Genomic DNA, 19,863 nt, shown 5'->3' with positions numbered 1-19,863 from the left:
ATGTCAAGCCTGATACATATAAAGATCCTAAATCCCCAAGCATAGATTAATTAGTGTTCAAAAAATTTTATTTACTAATTTAGAAAGGGGTTGAGATATATATACATATATATACGCTTGACTTTAACTGAAGGTAAAAGAAACAAACCTTCAGTTAGCGAAAATGTCCCCTTGGCAGAACATCCTGTTGAACTTAGATTTTACTTTACTATAACAGCGAGTTGTTATTTTATGAGATTTTATTTATTGGTCACACAGGGTGACTTAGGCTCTGACAGAACCACAGTATTCATTTTGGCCATTTGTATAACCAGTGCTTACTAATGTAGCTAGAATAGTTTTGTGATGGTCGTTAGTGTGCAAGATAGCCTTGACTGCACAAACCCAGAATGGCCCCAGCATGTGTTAGCATCAAGCTAGGATTGTTTCAAATGAACTAACCTGGATATGCTTCATGAAGAATCCACCACAACACACGAGGGAATACGGAAAGAGGATGTGAGGAAGTGCGGTGGATAAGGTGCAGCACTTAGACTTCTGTACCAGAGTTCAAATCCTGAGTCACTTTACTAACAGCACTCAGAACTCAGTTTCCTCATCTATATAACAGGGGTAATAACAGTACCTACCTTCCAAGGTTGTTGTGAAGATCAAAATCCTCCTGGATAACATTTTGCCAACCTTTAAGTGCTATCATAATCAAGTGATGAAGAACAAATGAGCAGAACCAAAAAAATTCATTTACCACAAATATTCAGAATCTTGCAAAAGTCTTATTGCATGGTCAAGCTATTAAACTTTTAATATGCACTAAAATTTTTGGGATGCCCTGTATTAAAAATGATAATAAAATAGGAAGAAGGAAGAAAAATGGAGTCAAAGATGATAGAACTTCAGATGGGTGTAGATGGGGATACAAGAAAAAAAGCATTTTTTCTTTTTTTATTAATTTGTTTGGTCCTGCCCTATTAAAAGCTAAGGATCTGAGGAAAAGATTCTCTCACTTCTTATGAGTTTTTATGACATTATTGACCTTATAATAATATTTTCCAAGAATCAACCACAAACTTTGAATTTTCAAAATTCTTATTTTGGCAAGTCAAACTCAGAGAATGGCAGTATACAGCAAGTGTTTTTTCAGTCATAATAATCATATTTACCTGATACACTCTTAGAACCGCTTCAAAGGTGATAAATCTCATAAATCATCTTAAATCACTCACTCTTTATAAATAAATGACTCAGTAATTTTGTTTGGATATAATTTAATGAAATAGTAGGCAAGCTACAAAAAAGTGTACATCTATTTAGAGACTGTTTTTGATGAAATGATTAATAACTCTAATTTGAGACTTAATTGTGAACCTAAGGGATACCTGTTTTTTACTTTATCTACTTTTGTTCTGTTTTAGAAAAATGGCAGATCTCTTATTTGGGGGTTAAAACAAAACAACGCCTTTCACATTCAACCATGATGATCAAAATGCAACTGCTTACACACTGCAAGATTTTCTTAGCTCTGAATGAAAGGACTATTTGTATGTACTTCTAGTTTTCTCAGCAGTTCTGCTCCGGAAGTGAATGTAGTTAACTGAGACATCACCAAAGTTAGATATGGTCCAGATGCTTTAATTCACATGAGTGTACTTCTTGTAGACTTCCAAGGTAGCAGAATTTGGGCTGACTACAACAGCACCAAGTCTCCCAACCAGGATGAGGAAGGCTGAGAAGTACAAAAAAGGCACCTCACATTTTCTCCAGAGATCTTTCAAATTCCAGGAGGAAATGATATGAAGATAACTGTATTTGTCCTCTGATAACAGAATATTTTAAGGGAGAAGTTAAATAGAGAAGGATCTATCAGACCCCTTTTACAAAAGGAGCTGATGAAAATATGGACAAACAGTTAAATTCCATTTTCATTTAAGGCAGTATCCTATTCAAGTTTTCACTATGGCTTTGAATGAAAGCCAATTCAAAAGATAAAATAATACATTATCTGGAGAAAAATCTTCAACCTGATGTAAGAGAATCATCATAGGAGCTATATAAGCTCTCAAAGTTTATTACAGAATTTTCATTTCTTATTGCATATACTGTTACATGCCCTTTATAGATCCATATTTATATGTATTAATACATATATACATTATGCGCAAATGAGCATTTCTCCATATTATCATGAAAATCATGTCTTTCTCTTCTGATGAAATTCAGCAGCATGCAGTGCAATATCTGATGTGCAAAGTTATTGTTTTATAAAGTGAAAAACTACTTAGGTGTAACCGCAAAGGGAACATGATCTTTATTGGTTGATATGCAGAGGTTCATTTTGGTTTTATGCAGAGGTTGCATAGTTCATGATTAGTTTCTAATGAAAAAACTAGATGTGTGTTGTCAGTGACCTGGAAGAAGATCAAGTGACAGTAGCAAAAAGAAAAATCTGAAGAAGAGGCATGACTTTTAAAGTGGAAAGGTCAGCAAGCACGGCCTGAAAAAATAAAAAAGTCTTGTAAATATAAATATTTTAACCATCAAAACATAAGAAATAAGACAATAGTAAATGCCGTATTAGCAATGACACATCAGCATCAATAATAATCTTAAATTGACTTCTTAATGATTGCACTAATTAAATTATTCTGTACTATATGAACATTTTTTACTTTTCCTTTCTAGATTCTTCAATTTCAGTACACATGCAAAAAGCTGACATGCTGTCAGGAAGTGAGTTGGACTTGAACCCAACTTGAAATATACAAGGTAGGATGGGTTTATAAGAGGTCTAATATTTCAGTTTGTTTCTATAAATAAGTGCACATTATGAATCCTCATCCTGTTATACTAGTACAAGGATGACTTTAAGTGAATCATTCTGAGGCAGCAATAATATTTATTCAATTGCAAGATTCATATATATATGTATATTCACTCCCTTTGAAGATAGAATATTGGTAGCTATTTGGGGGATATATTTCTATAAAATAACAGATTTAGTAATATTGCAGCTCACAATTCTGAACCATATTTAGGTATAAAATATACCAGGAGAAAACTATCTTTAAATTACTGGCAGAGAATTTTGTTTAAAAAAATGGTGTTTTTATTTGTTTTAATACTAAATATATATATTATTCAATGCTATAGCTATATAGCTCTGTTTACTCATGTTTTTTGTCCTGTTGATATAATATACTGATATGAATGATAACAGTAACAACAAAAAAACCAGAATGTGAACAATGATACATAGTTAGTAGATACATAGTGCCTACAAAGGTTATCATATGACACCACCCCAAGATGTCTTTTATCATGGAATGAAGAAGATTTAAGTATTTAAATATGCTTCTGAGCGTCGACCTTTCAGTTTGCATATAAATTAAAAAATGAAACAGTTAAATACTTCAGAAAGTATTTCAGTTTTCTCTCCTCTAAGTGAAACTTATCCTTACTTCAGCTGCAGACAGCGACGTCACCTCCATCAGGTTTACTGCTCGGAAAGCAAACACAGCAGCTGCCAGAACTGAAAAAGAATGTACAGTATTTTCAACTGGTGACCTATTGATCAGTTCAACACATTCACCTTGATCAAACACATACTTGGTCTGGTTCTGAATGAGAAGATGACAATTTATGTAAATCAAACTCCTATCAACTGGTTTGGTTTTTTTCCTCAGAACTTCCTCTCTTCCACCCACTGCCCCCTAAAATAAAAGCTCATTAAAGTTAAATAAGAAAGTGACACTTTTGAAAGTTCAAATTATTTTATATACCTCTCTCTTCAAATCAAATAATCTTTTTACATTTAAACGACTCTATCTCAATAGGATCATACTGGCAATCCCTAAATATTAGAAACAAAACAGAGGGTGGTCTCTCCAGCTCCCAGGATAGATCCTCTATGGAAGATTTATGAAAAGACATGGATGACAATTGTACCGGATGCAAATGAGTGAAGAGGTTCTGATCTGCACAGGTATAGGGAACACTCATCTCAGTAAAGCTACACAGGAGGAAAATGTTAACAAGAAGAAAAACAAAAACAGCAATTTCCCTAACAGCATTAAATTTTAAGATGCCCTCATAGCACTAAATTTTAAGATGCAAATGATCAAAAGTTTCTTTAAAAATATTTCAAAGTAATGCATACTTGCTATGTAATATTTAATGAAAAACAAATAAATTTTAAGAATAGTTAGAAGAAATCAACATTTTGGGTCAAGAGGGTAGCAAGTGAATGAAGGCAAAAGTAGATAGGTATTTCTAAATGACATAGGGAGGTAAACTCTTAGAAGAATATATTTGTAAATATGATGTAAAACAACACGAACTGTATGCTAAGATGAGGAAGTACTAGTTGGGTTTTTTTCAGGCAAATGGACAATAAGAAAAAAGTATGATGTCTTAGAGCAGAAAGTCTTTCTTACTTTATTCAGGCAACTGGGTAGCCCAGAAAAGTAGTTGCTAAACTTTAAGATTGTGGAGGGAATAGCTGTTATAATTTGGGAACAGGCCATGGAAATAGAACTTAGCAAGAACGCCAAGTGTGGTATAGTGGAAAGCGCACTGGGTCAGGGATCACTGCCTCAAGGTTCTAGAACTGATTCTGCTGAACTGACCTTGGGCAAGTCATTCCATTTCTTTGGGCCTTAGTTTCTTAAGATGAGATGACCACTGAGATCTCCTGAAGGTCTAATTTCTATGATTCTATGGTGAATGTCATACCATGATAATACATCACTTTGAGAAACTTAAAAACATTTCATAGAGCTTAAGCTTCTGTACAGCCCTGTGTGAAAAACAACAGCTTAAAGACAGGTGAACTGTTATCATCAATAAGATCTCCAAGGACTACTATAAAGAGTTTTAAGTTTCTAAAAGTGAGGGACACCTACCAATGTTAGGAGGGAAAGCTATTATGGTCTGCCTTAGAAGTATCATAGTCCAATATAGAATAAAGTGATCCCCTTACAATAAAATGTACATATTACAGTCAATTTTTTAGCTAAAATATGCAAAAAACTACATTTTTAATTCCTGACAATTAGGAGAAAACTCTTACAATGACATCTCTTTATGCCACTAGTAGATTCAAATATCTGTAGTCAATATTAATGAATATTCTCTCAGGTCACTTTAAATGAGGGTATGGATTACAGTTGCTAAAGGCAACACTATCTTTCTAATTACAAAAGTTGGGAGCCTCAGACCCATCCTCAATCTTCATTCTCAGCCCCATGGATCTATCACTGCCGCATCATGTCAATTTTACCTCTACAATATCTCTCATATCTACCCTGTTAGCAAACAGCAATCAGTCTCATTCAGGCCCCTATCACCTCCATGCTGGACAGCTGCCACCTCTTGATCAGTTCCTGATTCCAGTCTCTTTCCTTTTCAATCCCTCTTGCACAGAACTGACAAAATAAACTTCCTGAAGCTTACAAGCCACACCGTTCTACTCAAGAACTTTCAGGGGATCTCTACTGACTTTGAGACAAAAATACAAATTCTTCACTTTGGCATTTAAAGCCTGGCACCATCTGGGTCAAGCCTGCCTTCCCAGATTTACTTTTCATTATTCCCTTTACGTGGTTTACTTGCTTTGCCTACAACTCAATATTCCATCTCCCACTTCCAAGCCCTTGCATAGGCTGTCCCTCCTCACCTCTGCCTCTTAGAATCCTTAGCTTCCTTCGAGTCTCAGTTCAGGTGTCACCTTTATAGGGGGCCTTTCCTGTTCCCCTTAGGAGTGAGTGTTCTTTACCCATTCAGGGTAACTAGTAGAAAGTCCAAGTGTGCTATATATGGTGTGGTTAAAAGATAATGAGGAGAAAGACATTATTTTAAAAACTGAAAACGGAAAAGGTTAGACTTTAGAGTCACTGACTAACAGGCTTACAAAAATATGAAATATAAACTATTTCTTTGGATGAGTAACTTCTTTCCGATGTCAGTATCTTGAGCCCCATTTTTATTTAGCGGAGCCACTTTAGCAACAGTGTGATAGGCAGACTGGGCTTTTTCCCTTCTGTAGTTGTTGAATGTCCATGGAGGCTGGACTGGTCTTTGAAAATTCTCTGTTAGACCAGGAAGGAGTTCTAAAGTGCAGGCAATTAGCTTTTTCCAAAGGTAGGAGGGGAAGAAAAAATAAGGGCAGCTCACCAACTGACCTAAGGTTCCAAAATGCTTATGTACTCACAATCTTTATTTATCTTGGTGTCACATCACAAAATTTCCTTTTGATCTGCTGTAATGTTAGGCCTGTCCAGCCTTTCCTTGGAATAGCAGTGTTTGCCACAGAGCCAAGATACACAATTTCTCATAGTTTTTGAATATTTGTAACTGAACTAAGGCCTTGACATGAAGAGCGGTAATTCCTACAAACTACAGTCAATCTTGTATCACTAAACAACCTCATCAATAACGCTGCTTAGATACTTTTTCTTTAAATTAACCCCCACAATCCTGGACTCAGAATATTAGACCCAGAGATGATCTAGTCCAATTACGTCACCTTCTAATTGGGGAAACTGAGGCCTAAGGATGAAATGACTTGCCAAAAGTTACCTATTGAGATAGCAGAGTAATGTCTAGAACCGCAGTCTTTTGAATTTTTATTCAATGCTCTTTTCAGTATAACACAAGAAAAGCTCTGGGTGAAGTCACAGCTCTTCCAATTGAACCAGATTCCCAATGCACTGATATTTTCTCATGGGTTACACTAAGATCAGCAAAGGTTCATATTTATCTATTCATTAAAATGTATATTAGAAGCAACACTGATCAGCATAATTTCCATAAAATTATCTACTCCCATGTATAGCTGAGACCTACCATGAGGGCATACCTGCCATTTTTGTCCCTCATTTTCAGAGCTCCCAAGAGTTTTCCCTTTCAATTTTTTTTAAAAAAGCAAATAGGAAATTGGGGTGGGAAAGGTAATATTAAATCAATTCCTTTTCTCCTCATAGCTCAGAGGTCATTTGTTCCAATATCCTACATAACAGAAGAATTCCTTCCATAATGTCTCTGATAAGTGGTTATCCAGCCTCTACGCAAATTTTTTTTGGGGGGAATTTGCCACTTAACTCATTACACTTATGAACAGCTCTGCTCCTTAGAAAGTTCTTCCTTATGTTGTGTTTTCCTTTGAACTAAAATGTGGTGCCCAGAAAGAACTTCAGAACACATCTGGAGCACATCCAAAGAAAGGGATGAGAACAGGAATGGGCAGGGGGTCAAAGGAAAGCATGATGGCAATCTTTAATAATTAAAGGGCTGTCTTAGGCTTGTTTTTTATGTAGCTGCAGATGGCAGAACCAGAAACTATTGGTAGAATCTATAAAGGGAGGGAGATTTTAGCTCAATATAAGAAGGAACTTTGGATGCCATGGATGAAATGCTTAATAATATAACTTTATTAATAATCAAATTTTCATATTCAGAAGCTTTGGCAATCTATCCATCCACATGTATTCAGACATATATATGTATATATACATATACACATGAATATATATGCATATGTGCATGTATATACATATACAGACACACACATAGCCATATACATACCTATATTTAGGCCATTAGAAGTTTCAAAGGTGTGATTGGTAATGGAATATAGATCCCTTACTTTTTGAAAAATTTAGTTTTACTATAATTCCTCCTATAGGAAACTATAATCCAATAGAATACTATTTCTACAACATTCCTAAATTTTTCACAAGAAATATTGTCCATATATTGGAAGATGAAAGAAGAAAAAAATAAAAAGTCTTAAGATCATCCCCAAAAAGTATTTATTTGAATTAGAATTTAATATCCCACTCTGGAAAAAGGGATGAGGTGGGAAAGAAATGTGCCTTTCATAGAATCATCAAATTTTAGAACTGGAAAGAACCTTAAAATTCACCTACTATATCCCCTCATCTTATGGCTTACAAAACTGACTCCCAGAAAGCAGCAGCTTGCCCAGTCTAATAGGCTCATTAATGCAGAGTAGGAATTAGAATCAAATCTCCTGACTCCCAAAGTCCAAGGCTCTTTTGATTTTTTTTTTTGCTATTTGTGTGATGACTGTTGTGCATTTGATTTTCCTGATGATTCCAGTTATAGTCAGCCCCGGATCTATTTAGCACAAGTGAAGCACAATTACAAATGTAATTAATTACCTGAGTGATAAAGCTGTTTTCTTCCTTCCCCTCTCCATTTCTCATGCTGTCATGTGTGATAGCCTTGGTGTAATGAGACCAATGCCTCATACACACATGTTAAATAGGAGTAAGTTAAGGTTTAGTTTATTGTTAAATAAGGAATACCCATGAAAGACCACAAGATTCTAACAAAGTAAACAATAAATACATATGGAACCTAGATGCCTGGGCAGCACAGACTGCACCATTACAGAAAGAGAAACAATTTAAGTTAGTATAAATTACAGTGCAGAAAAGACATATTCCTTAGGTAAGCAATGGGATCCAGCTTGGATGCCGGAGCCACAAACTCTCCGATAACTAGAGATAGCTGGATTAAGAGGAATGGAATGATAGAGGAAGCACCTCAATACACCTGATCCAACACTTATTGTGTGACTGTACGCAAGTCTTGGCACCTCCGTTTTCTCAACCATAAAATGGGGATGATAACACTTGCTTTATCTATCTTATGGGGTCATCAAGAAGAAAGCACTTTGTAAACTTTCAAGTTCTATAAAAATGTGGATTACTATTATTACCTGGATTCTAGTGACACAGACCTTCATGTAACATAATCACTGAATCTCAAACTTCAAAAGAGGTTATCTAGACCAATTGTTGTCTGAAGAGGAATCCCTTCTATAACAGACCTGAGAAATGGTTATCTAGTTTCTGCTTGAGGTCCACTGGGGATGGGAGAAGGCTATCTTACATTCCCCTCGCCCCTCCCCCCCGCAAAAAAACCCCCAAAATGCCCTCATGCCCTCAAAAAGACACTCAAATGGGGATATAAAAAAACCTAATAATGATAAGCAAATACAAAGTAGTTTAAGGAGACAATACTAATAACTGGGGGAAACAGGGAACATGATATGGTTAAAAGATCTGAGTTTCCTTGAAGGAAAAGGATTCTTAAGAGCTGGGGTTGAGGACTGCATTTCAGACATGGTGGACAGCTTATGAGTCAGGAGATACAATGTCAAATTTAAGAAAGTGCAAATGTGATTGGAATACAGAAAAAACAGGTTGGAGACAGACAAAGGAGTGCTTTAAATGAACATTTTTGGGCAGGATAGTGATATGATCCTGTCTGGGCCTTCAGAAGATTATTTTTCAAATTATATGGAGAAAATTGCAGAGGGGTGACAAGAAACATGAAAACCAGTATGCCAGGAAAGAGACAGTAAGAGCCTGAACCAGGATTTTAGTTCAGTACGTGAGTGGATAAGGAGACTGATGAAAGCAATGTAAAGGATGTAGAATGTAGCATGATAACATGGAGTGATTATAGCTTTAAAAACCCTATTCATGGGTAACTTGAGAAACTCCCATAAAGTGAGACCCATTAGCTTAATAAAGTGATAAATCCTTAACAGCTATAGTAAAATAATCCCTGATTAACTCAACAAGAATGAGTTGCTGTCACAACGAAATAATAAGTGGATATGAAGAGGAGAACTACTTTTCTGAGGTGTTGGGTCAAGTCAAGCCCTGAATTCTTTGGTATTAGGAATGAATATCTGGTGTGCCAATGTAGACGGAGAGCCCTTGAATTTTACTTAAATAACAGAAATAATTAGAACCAAGCTCAGATATCAAAGATCAGAGAATCAGTTTTAAAAAAAGGATGTTAAAGACCTTTCAATCCAAACCTCACTCGAAGTATAAATCATGCTTCTAGTGCCGCTGACAATTTCTGTTTGGATACGCTCAGTGAAGAAGAACTCACTATTTTTCAAAGCAATCCAGTCCTTCTTAATCAGCTCAAATTAAAAGTAAAATATTCCTCATATTGTTAGAAAGTTGGCAGGGTTTTTTTGAGGGGGGAGAAATAAGGGACAGATTTTGTTTGAATACTGAGTAAAAATCTAGCTTCTTACAATGAAGTTCTTAAAGGTTCTTTCATGCCTTTCGCTTTAAAGTCACTGCCACTCATTGATCTTAGTTCAGTCCTCTGATTTGAAGCTGAACAAGTCTAACCCTCAGCCCACACAACGACCTCTGAATATTTGAAGACATATTCATCCTAAGTCTTTTCTTCTCTGGGCTAAACATTTCCAGTCCCTTCCATCACCATTCTGAATCGCTCACTGGTGGACTCAGTCTCAAACAATGCCTATGTGGTCTCATCAGCTGGGTGAGAGGAACACTTTCCTTCAGGACACTCTAATCTGAAGCCTCCTCACAGAGATGTCTGGATTCTGGAACGCTTTGTCAGGAAAGTGTAAACTCTGGCAGGTACTATACAACTGGAGAAGCTCCAAGGGGTGTAGGCAAGATTGCATGTTTATTTTCCAAAGACCTGCCTCACTAAGCTTAGAGAAGTTCATCACTAGACTGGCAGCACAGTGATACATTATTTTGCCCCCAGAAACTTCTACTAAATTCCAGAGGTGTTGTGAGCCAGGTCATGAAGGTAGTGTTCACATAGTGATGAAATCACAGGTTTAAAAGAGAACCTGAGCTTTTGGGGAAGGACCATCATGCTGTAGACTCACAGCGAACTCGCTGTCTACCAAGAGAGCCTAGGGCTTTTTCACCTCAACTGGTTTACAGTTGCATTTTCTCTTTTATAGTCTCGTCTTCCTTATCTATTACTATCTTCCTATACTTATCTATTACTTACTATCTATGTCTCCTATCTACTTCTACAGGTAATTTTTTTTATGAAGTGAAGGATTTGATATTTTATCACTATTAAATTTAATCTTGATACCTAATGATTTAATTGCACTCAATTAAACAGTTATTAATGTCTACTGTCACTATGCTGGATGGACAGTGTTTTAAAACCAGAAGGGGCCTAAGAGATTACAGAAGGCAAATTCATTTTACAGACGAAGAAAAGGAGGCTTTAGCCTGACTAAGGTTTTAAAAGACAGCACCAGGATCTAGGTTTCCTGCCTCCTGTTTTAGAACTTTTTTCTCTACATCATGATTCTGATTAAAATACCGTAAATGTCCACAGAGAGGGATGTCCTGTTAAGAGTATTTACCTAAAGAAAATTACGGTCCTTTTTTGGGATACACATAGGTTTTACAAATAGACATTCCATATTACCAGCAAGAATTTCCAGGGAGTTGTATCCTAGGATTCTATCCCATAAAAGCAAAAGTTGATCTGTAGCTAGGTAACCGGAGAATGCACGCACCATCCACTTAAATGATATACGAAGTCTGCAATGAAGGGAAAAAGGAAGAAAGTGACAGCTGTATTTCTCTTCAAAAAAATTAAATACTCAGAATAAGACCAAATCATTCTAGAGTTAGGAATACTCCTTTCAGAGTCTTGCAAATATACCCTAGGAATTAAAAATTCAGCTATTCTCTGAAAAGCAGTAGGAACTACATAGTTGAAGAATTCCATATCATAATATTATAATATTCAGTATTAAAATATTAAAAGATTGAAAAGTATCTGCTAAGATCTCTAGGTCAGCCATGAGAACTTCTTTCATTTTCTACTTTTTAGATTATAATGATTAACAAATGAAAGGTGAATGAAAAATGAAATATGTTGTAGGCAAGCCATAATAAGATCAGGTGCCATCTTCTCCATGAATTTTCCTTGATTATCCCTGATAGAAGTGATGCATCCCTTCCTTCACCATGCTTTCAGTAACCCTAGTCCATAAGCTCAGTATCATCCCTGAATCATCACCCCCCTTCATTAACAGATCCAATCAACTGCCAAATCTTGTTCTTTATAGTTCCACAATATTTATTGCTTTTATCTCCTCTCCATTCTCACAGTCACTACCACATCGACCACTTGCTTGATATATTTTGATAGTTTCTACCTGGTCTCCCCTGCCTCACTTGAGTCCATTATCTACAAAGCTGTTGAAGTGATTTTCTTACAGGTGACCATGTCACTCTCCCCATTCTCCACCTCAATAAACTCTAGTGGCTTCCTATTATTTCAAGATCAAATATAAACTTCTCTCTTTTATATTTACAGCCCTTTACAAAGTGGTTCAAAACTACTTTTCCAGTCTAAGTAGACATTACTTCTGTTCATCTTCAATCAATATGGCCTTTTTACTATTTCTCATATATGACACTCTATCATCTGTTTCCTTGACTTTCCATTGGCTATTCCTCAGGCATAGAAAACACTCTCACCTCACTGCTACCTCTTAGAATACCTCATTTCCTTCAAGGCTTAGTTCAAACACTTTTTTCTGATTCTCTTCCACTTCTCTGTCTCTGTCTCTTTCACTTACATACACATACACACACACACGGAGAGAGAGTGTGTGTATATATACACACATCTGTTCATCCATCATCTATCTATCCATCTACCCATCTACCCATTCACCCATGCTATCTCCCGTCTAAATTCCCTCCTTAGGAAAAGGGACTATTTGTGCTAATTTTCTAACCCCATTTACTACCAGACTGGAAGCTTCTTGAAAGCAGGGACTGAATCATGCCTAACGTTTGAATCTTCAGTCCCTAGTGTAATATAGTGTGCCTAATACTATAAGTGATAAGTGAAATAATCAATGAACTACTATTCAAACAATTTGAAGGAGTTAAACTATATCAAAATAGAATGGATATTTCTCTTAATTCATTACAGCAAATTTTGATCTTCATTAACTTTCATTAACTTTAGTCAGAATATCATGGTAGTCTCAACACTTATAATCATCACACTTATAATTCAGTATTTGTTTCCACAAATTGTTTACTCTTATGTGACAAATATCTTTTATCAAGAATAGAAAAGGATTCATTGTTGTAACTCTTGTACCTGACAGGAAATTCTTGGTCAAGAATGTATTAGATATCTAGAAATCCTTCCACACAATTTCCAGAATATTTTGAAGGTATAGTTTATTAAGGAATAATTATTATTCCACTTAATTTAACAGTATATTTCTATCTTGAAAGAGCTAATTCACCTCAAAGGATTTTCTTTCCCAGAAGACTCAGCTCAAGCACTGCATCAGACCTCTCCTGGTGCTCCCAACTGCCAGGACCTTCTCTACCCCCTATCTGCTTTGTAAATGTATAAGTATATACAAAGTACTTCTTACCCACATGTTGTGTCCCTCAGGAGAATGTAAACTTTTTGAGGACGGGGAGGGTTTTGCTTTTGGCTTTGCAGCCTAGCATAGTAGATGCCTGATAAATATTTGTTAATCGATAAATTAACTAAATATGGGAGTATGTTTCCCCATTGCACACATAAGAGAAAAATACTCACGGCTGAGCTCCAATTTCCCGTAGATGATAAAAGAGTTGTGGAAGATGAGTTTGAAGAAGTGTCTCAAACAGCAGACACAGTGAAACAATACCCTAACATAACAACAATTCATTAAAATATAGGCATAGTACCTGAATTATTTCCAAATTATTTTCCAAGTTCACAATGAGAAAAATATGAATATGAATATAAATATCACTTAAATATTTTTAATTTAATCAGCAAAAACACGAGTGGAAAATGTTGTTAGTAAATCATTCACTGCACCGAACAAATGAAAAATTTCACTCAGCTTTTAAGCATATAAACAGCTTATTAGATATGTCCCAAGATATCTCATTTTTAACACAATGGCCTCCCCACTGAAACAGCTATGTAATACACAAATAGTCCAGGAAAAACACTATTGCACAGAACAAACTGCTCTTTGGCCTGATGTGTAAGATATGGAAGGCCACAGAGAAATTAGTTTTTTCTGGATACTTGCCAGTTTTTGGGTATTTCCCTGTCGCCTTCCCCACACCCTTTGCTGTCTCCCTCCATAATGGCTTTCCCCTCCTGTTGCCTCTCTCCTAGGAAAAAAATATTTCCTGTTGCTTTTCCCCCCACTCTTCCTATAATATACAACCTCCCCCTCCTTCCCTCTCTTACTCTGTCACCCCACCAGGAAAACTATTTGTTTGGTGTTGACAGCAGGTAGTCAATTAAACAAGACTCTTTGATTAACCAATAAGAAAAGAAGAAAAAAAGGAATATCAGCGTAGCACAAGAAACGACAGAAAAGCAGGTTCTTTAGGAAACAACATACAAATGTCTGAATCCAGAATCAAGACTGGCAGCTTAGCAATCTTTGAGGCTGATTCTGCGGGGGAAATTTTAAAATTTTTTTGAGTTTCTATAGAAAAAGAGTTGTTCCAATTCTAAAATCACAGGATTCATTGCAGACCCAAAAAAGAGGAGACGACCTGCAAGTCCTTATTCTATTAAAAAAGAATGAGTGGGCCAACGCAAGCTGAAATAAGCAATCAAGTAAGGTAACTGTGAGCTCAGCATGAAGATAATGATAGGAAATCTAAGAACTATTCACTGTCATCTTTTTTTCTATTTGTCTAAAGAAATGGTAATTGCAGAGGCTGCTTTGAACCCTGAAGTACAGAACTGTTCAGGAAATGAGGAAAGAAGATTTCAGGCTGCCCCTGAGGTAGAAGATGAGAAGAAAGATTTTATCCATCTGGTTTCCATTCCAGATCAAAACAGATGAAGACAAGAGCAAAATCAAGTTATCCAAATGTTGTGTGTCCTAGGATGCTGGGCAGAATTTCATTGCTTGCATTTGTGTAATCCTAGAGTCATCTCATAATAGTTTGCAATAAAACAGTCTAAGATTAGCAGAGTGGAAAGATAGGTGACGCCTCTCCCACCTCCCACCTCCCACCTCCCACCAGCAACAATGCATGTGACTGAACTAGATGAATAAAAGAACAGATAATTCACTATAAGCACCTTCCTTGGGTACCATGAAGGCTCATTAAATAGGACAGAAAAATCCTTTTTAGAGGGTTTGATCCCTCACATGATAACTTTAGTCAACATTTCAACTGCATGGTCAAAATTATTTCTACATGGGATAAGGAAGCTCAAAAGAGATAAATATATTTCAAAAACGAAGCCCTGCTCATTCTAGTTATTGGAAGGGGCAGGGGGGAAAATAGTAATAAAGATGAGGCAAGGACCAAAGAAAATGGAGAAGAGAGATTTTAAAATTTTTGTACTCAACTTGCTTTTTACTTGTCTCTAAAAATTTTAGAAAATCTAAGGGAAAATATTTTAAAATTACATGACTAAGTAGCCAAAATATCAAATTATGAACTTGGAAAACAAGTAATAATTTCTTTACTTGTCAATGGTTTGAAATACTTCATTTTTTCCAGAACCAAAAAGGTCAGTACACATGTGGCAAGTGTTTCTAGAAGATGCATTTACATTAAAATGATTTTTATAGAAATCTGAATTTGCATTCATGTTTCAATATATAAAAGATGACACTTCTCCAAATCTAACTGATCAATGGCATTTTTTCTAGTTCTTCATAAAAACATTCACTTATATTTCCTCCCTCTTAAAACTACCCTCATTGCCGATTCTATACCAGAATTATTATGGCGTTATTCAATATCACAAATTAGATGTGCAGTTTTATAATATTATTATCAGAAGTCTACATAAATACAATTAAAGAAAATCTGCCACTATGTAGTCTTCTAATAAAAAAAATTACAGATATAAACTAATTGACTCAATTTCTAATGAACTTACAGAACGATGAGAAGAGATGGAATGGAGCCTGAAGAAAAAACGCACATACATCTCACGGAATATCTGATACAGTTTGGAAGGTTCATGGTACAGAAAACAAAGTGGAGCAACTGAAAGGATAAACAAATTAACTGACAACATTGCAAACTACTAAATTAGCTTAATGAATAAAAATGCACGATGCCTGTGAGTAAATAAATCCATACACTCATGGTAATTGTACTCATCAAGAAGCAACACTCATATATATATGTCTAATTACAACCTACATTATTTTAAATTTTAGGCTATACTATTTTAAATCCATATGCTGGTTGTTAAAGCGCATGTGAAAGCCACCCATCCTGAAAGAGGTCACTGTGTTTGGCATGGCCATGGTATGGTTCTTCTGTCATTAGTAGATTTCTACTTAAAAAAGCAGAAATAAAGCATGAGCTAAATGTCGAGATTCTCTTTCTAATTTACACTGATTGTTATAAATTAGAAAAAATCTAGATCATCCTATTTTTAGTGTATTACTTTCATAGGTTACCTAAAACTGAGTAAGTGGGGGATTTCTAAAGTTCTTTAGCATAGAGTAGTCTTAAGAATTATAATAAGTATAATTAAAATAAGTATACAGATAAATGGGTTCTGGTAAAGTAGTTGTGGATACTAGAAAAGTTTTTCTTAAATACTTTAAATATCTCTGTTTACTTCTTTTTATATAATGACAAATTTTGAATTAACAGGTCATTGTTTACTTTGAACATACCTGGCAATATTCAATTTTGGGGCATCAGTCAGTGCCTTCAAGTCACCCAAATGAACAGAATCAAAAGTTTCATGTCAACATATTTCCAATCAGTTTTCATGATCCTAATTAGCTTCACTCAACACAAAATGTTAAGTTTACACTTTATGATTAAAGGACAAGAATGGGGATTTAATCAAGATGTACTTGTCTTAATTTCCCGATCATGAAATCCCCTGTGTTTTTAGAAAATGGAAATACATTCGAATTTCTCTATAACAGCGTCTCCTGTGGAGCTGGGGTAAAAGGTGGCTGTCCCAATGCCAGTGCTGAAGCACCACAAGTTAGTGAGTGGCTTACAGCTCACTCCTATTGCCTGAGACCTGAGAGCAGAATGATAGCAAGGTGGTAACGTATCTTAGTATTACTGGTATCTACTGAGTTTGAAAGGCTTAATGGTCACACCATCAACCTAGATTTTAAAAAATATTGAGTATTAGTGAATTTTTCATAAAGTATAACATTAAATGATTTAGGAACTTTTTTGCTAGAAATTATGAAATTAAGACTACCCACTCTAAACCAGATGATTAAAAACAAGGGGAAAACACCACTTAGAAAATATTAGTCACACTAAACTTCCAAATCTTAAAATTCCATGCTGGAAGTATACGACAGGCCTCCTCAAGCTGTCCCTGGTTTGTCACTCCCACCAAGGCCAGAAAGGCTCATTATCTCCTCTGGTTCATCATCTGCTGGCATGGGATGACAAAGTGGCACTCAGGCTTCTCTTCACACGTACTTAGGGCTGTCTGTACATGTCAGTATAACAGATGAAGTGCATACCAACAGCCTAGACAAACCATGAGATCAAACCTGATGCTGTATTTTCCTTTTAACACTTCCTGGTTCATTTATATTTTTAAAATGTCTTGGTGAGATTAGCTCTCAAAGTTCAGAATTTTGAGTCATATTATTTACTGTCCACTAAAACTAAATCTTGACATCACACACACACACACACACACACACACACACACACACACACACCCTTGTAATTCTATTTGTACTAACGGAATTCAAAGCAAATTTTAATTTGCCAGACAACTACTATAGTGGCAAAGAAAATGAACCTTTATTTTATTTTTTAATAAAACATATAAATAAATAAGAAATTAAAGATTTAAAACAGTGGCAGAATAATTAATTTGTTGAGTGTGGGGAATGGAATAAATGTGATTTCTTTGTTTAAAGTCAGTAAAAGTGTTAAGCAAATGAATATTTTAAAGTCCAACTTACCATACATTGAAAATCCATGGAAAGGGATTACACCTACAAAATAAAAATGACAGAAGCTATTTAATAATCACTTTTTCATAACAAATCCATCCCAAAATAGGATGACGTTTCATAGTAAATAAAATTAACAAATCTTGAGTCATTAAGTAGGGGACAGCTAGGTGGCACATTAGCTAAAGTGCTTGGCCTGGAGTGAGGAACTCCTGGGTTCAAATCTAGCCTTAGACACTTAGTAGTTGTGTGACCTTGGGCACGTCACTTAACCTCGTTTATCTCAGTTTCCTCTACTGTAAAATGAGTTGTAGAAGGAAATGGCAAAATACTTCATTATCTTTGCTAAGAAAGATGAGTAGGGCACACTGAAATGACTGAACAGCACGAAGTCATTACGTATTGTAAAAGATCCTGGAATAGGATTGTATATAGGAGATACAATATCAAGGGCATTGTTTTACAACACTTGCCCTGAAATTTTAAAAAGTGTTAAATCAGTCGTTTGAATCACTGAAGAAATATAACACAAAGTATATTTTATACTAATTACATAATAGAGGTAGTCTGGTATAAATGACCTACCTGGGAGTTAGGAAGACTAGGGTCCGAGCCCCATTTCTGACACATAAGAGCTGAGGGAAGTTACTAAGTCTCACAGGTCCATAACATATGGACTTCTTGGTCTTCTGAGGCTAAAATCAAGTGATCACCTACTGGGCCTTGCTCATGCTTTCTTGATGTTTTTCCTAGAGTACACCTAATTTGTTCTCCACTTTTTTGTTGTGTGTCCCTTTTATAGGTTCCACCATCTTGTCAATGTGCTCTTGATTTTTCATCAGCATTCCTTCAGTCAATATATCAAAATGGTGGCATGCTGAATTTTCCATTTTCTCCATGGTCTTTCTGGTTTTAATCTCCTCTTACCTGATCTTATCAGCAACCACTCTCCTAATTTGTGCCATCCTACACCTTATTCAGTGTCCTGATATGGTGATTTTCAACCTTTTCTGGATCTGTTCTGTGTAAAGAATTTCTCCTAGTCTGATGCAAAGCCCTCCACCTTATTCCTTGTACTTGGTAAAATTTTCTTTTATCCTGCATTATAAGTATATTTTTTAAAAATATTTTTTCTCCATTTTAAAAATAAATTTGTTTCTAATGCAGTCCAACTAACAGTCTTTGCACTCTATTTATGTGGTTTTATACATTTAGTTTTTTTCTCCCACAATCATACATATGTGTATATATAAATATAAATGTATATGTAGACATAATTTTTGCACCAGTTCAAAGGAAGGATGCCTTTAAAAATTAATGCTGCATTTTTAGTACTTTAGTAATACTGATATTTCCTTATTATGGTGCTTGATATCATCACTAATGAAGTCATATTTACTTACACATTTTATTGCTTTATGGAATTTGTGTGTGTGTGCATTATATAAAGATATGATTGTACTTAACCAGGAGAGAAATAGGGCTAAAGACAGACCTTGGATAAGAATGGGGACAGTAAAGTCGCTTTCTTTTCCTTTTTAGTAATAGAGAAAAGGACTAGAGATATAGGAAAAGCTTAGTGAAGTAAGGGCAGATTAGGATCAAACATATGAACAGGTTTAGGTTATAGGTAGGGAAAATTTATCTAATATCTTAAAACCAGATTTTCAATAGGTGAGTTAGGTGATACAGTGGATAGAGTGCTGGGCCTGAAGTCAGAAAAACTTAGACCTCAGACACTAAATTGCTGTGTGACCACAGGCAAGTGTTTTCCTCAGTTTCCTCATCCATAAAATAAGCTGGAGAAGGAAATAGCAAACCACTCCAGTATCTTTACCAAGAAAATCCCAAATGGGGTCACAAAGAGTCAGACATTACTGAAAAGACTGAACAACAAAGAATTTCAATCTGAAATTGGCTCTTGGGTGATGGCATTTCAATTTGAATAAATTGAAGTAAATCAGGTGTACAAGTGAATTACAAAGATAAAACATAATAACAAAGAAGATGAGAGGATGAACCATATTTAGTAAGAAAGATATTTTATATGGTATTTTCTGAATCATGTATACCATTTGAATTTCATCTACTTTAAGATTTCTTTT

The 19,863-nt window shown here is 35.5% G+C and overlaps 1 protein-coding gene across 6 annotated transcripts in view; it reads right to left on the bottom strand.

The window, feature by feature from the left end:
* Positions 1 to 1,248: 1,248 nt before the first annotated feature.
* TBC1D19 (TBC1 domain family member 19) overlaps positions 1,249 to 19,863 on the bottom strand; it is a 117,923-nt gene continuing 99,308 nt past the window's right edge. For 4 of the 6 annotated variants that reach the window (XM_072620418.1, XM_072620420.1, XM_072620421.1 and 1 more), the window contains 6 exons: positions 17,768 to 17,800; positions 15,736 to 15,845; positions 13,420 to 13,511; positions 11,263 to 11,378; positions 3,456 to 3,526; positions 1,249 to 2,491 (listed from right to left, as the gene is read on the bottom strand). In XM_072620418.1, the coding sequence (XP_072476519.1) occupies positions 2,417 to 2,491; positions 3,456 to 3,526; positions 11,263 to 11,378; positions 13,420 to 13,511; positions 15,736 to 15,845; positions 17,768 to 17,800 (497 nt within the window). In that variant the 3' untranslated portion in view covers positions 1,249 to 2,416. Of the gene's footprint in view, positions 2,492 to 3,455; positions 3,527 to 5,671; positions 5,805 to 8,177; positions 8,263 to 11,262; positions 11,379 to 13,419; positions 13,512 to 15,735; positions 15,846 to 17,767; positions 17,801 to 19,863 lie in introns of those variants that run through there. The other 2 variants (XR_011969512.1, XR_011969513.1) reach the window with 2 other exon arrangements.

Source organism: Notamacropus eugenii, chromosome 6 (assembly GCF_028372415.1).
Source record: "Notamacropus eugenii isolate mMacEug1 chromosome 6, mMacEug1.pri_v2, whole genome shotgun sequence".
In the NCBI taxonomy this organism is placed as follows: domain Eukaryota; kingdom Metazoa; phylum Chordata; class Mammalia; order Diprotodontia; family Macropodidae; genus Notamacropus; species Notamacropus eugenii.
This window is presented reverse-complemented; position numbering and strand designations above follow the sequence as displayed.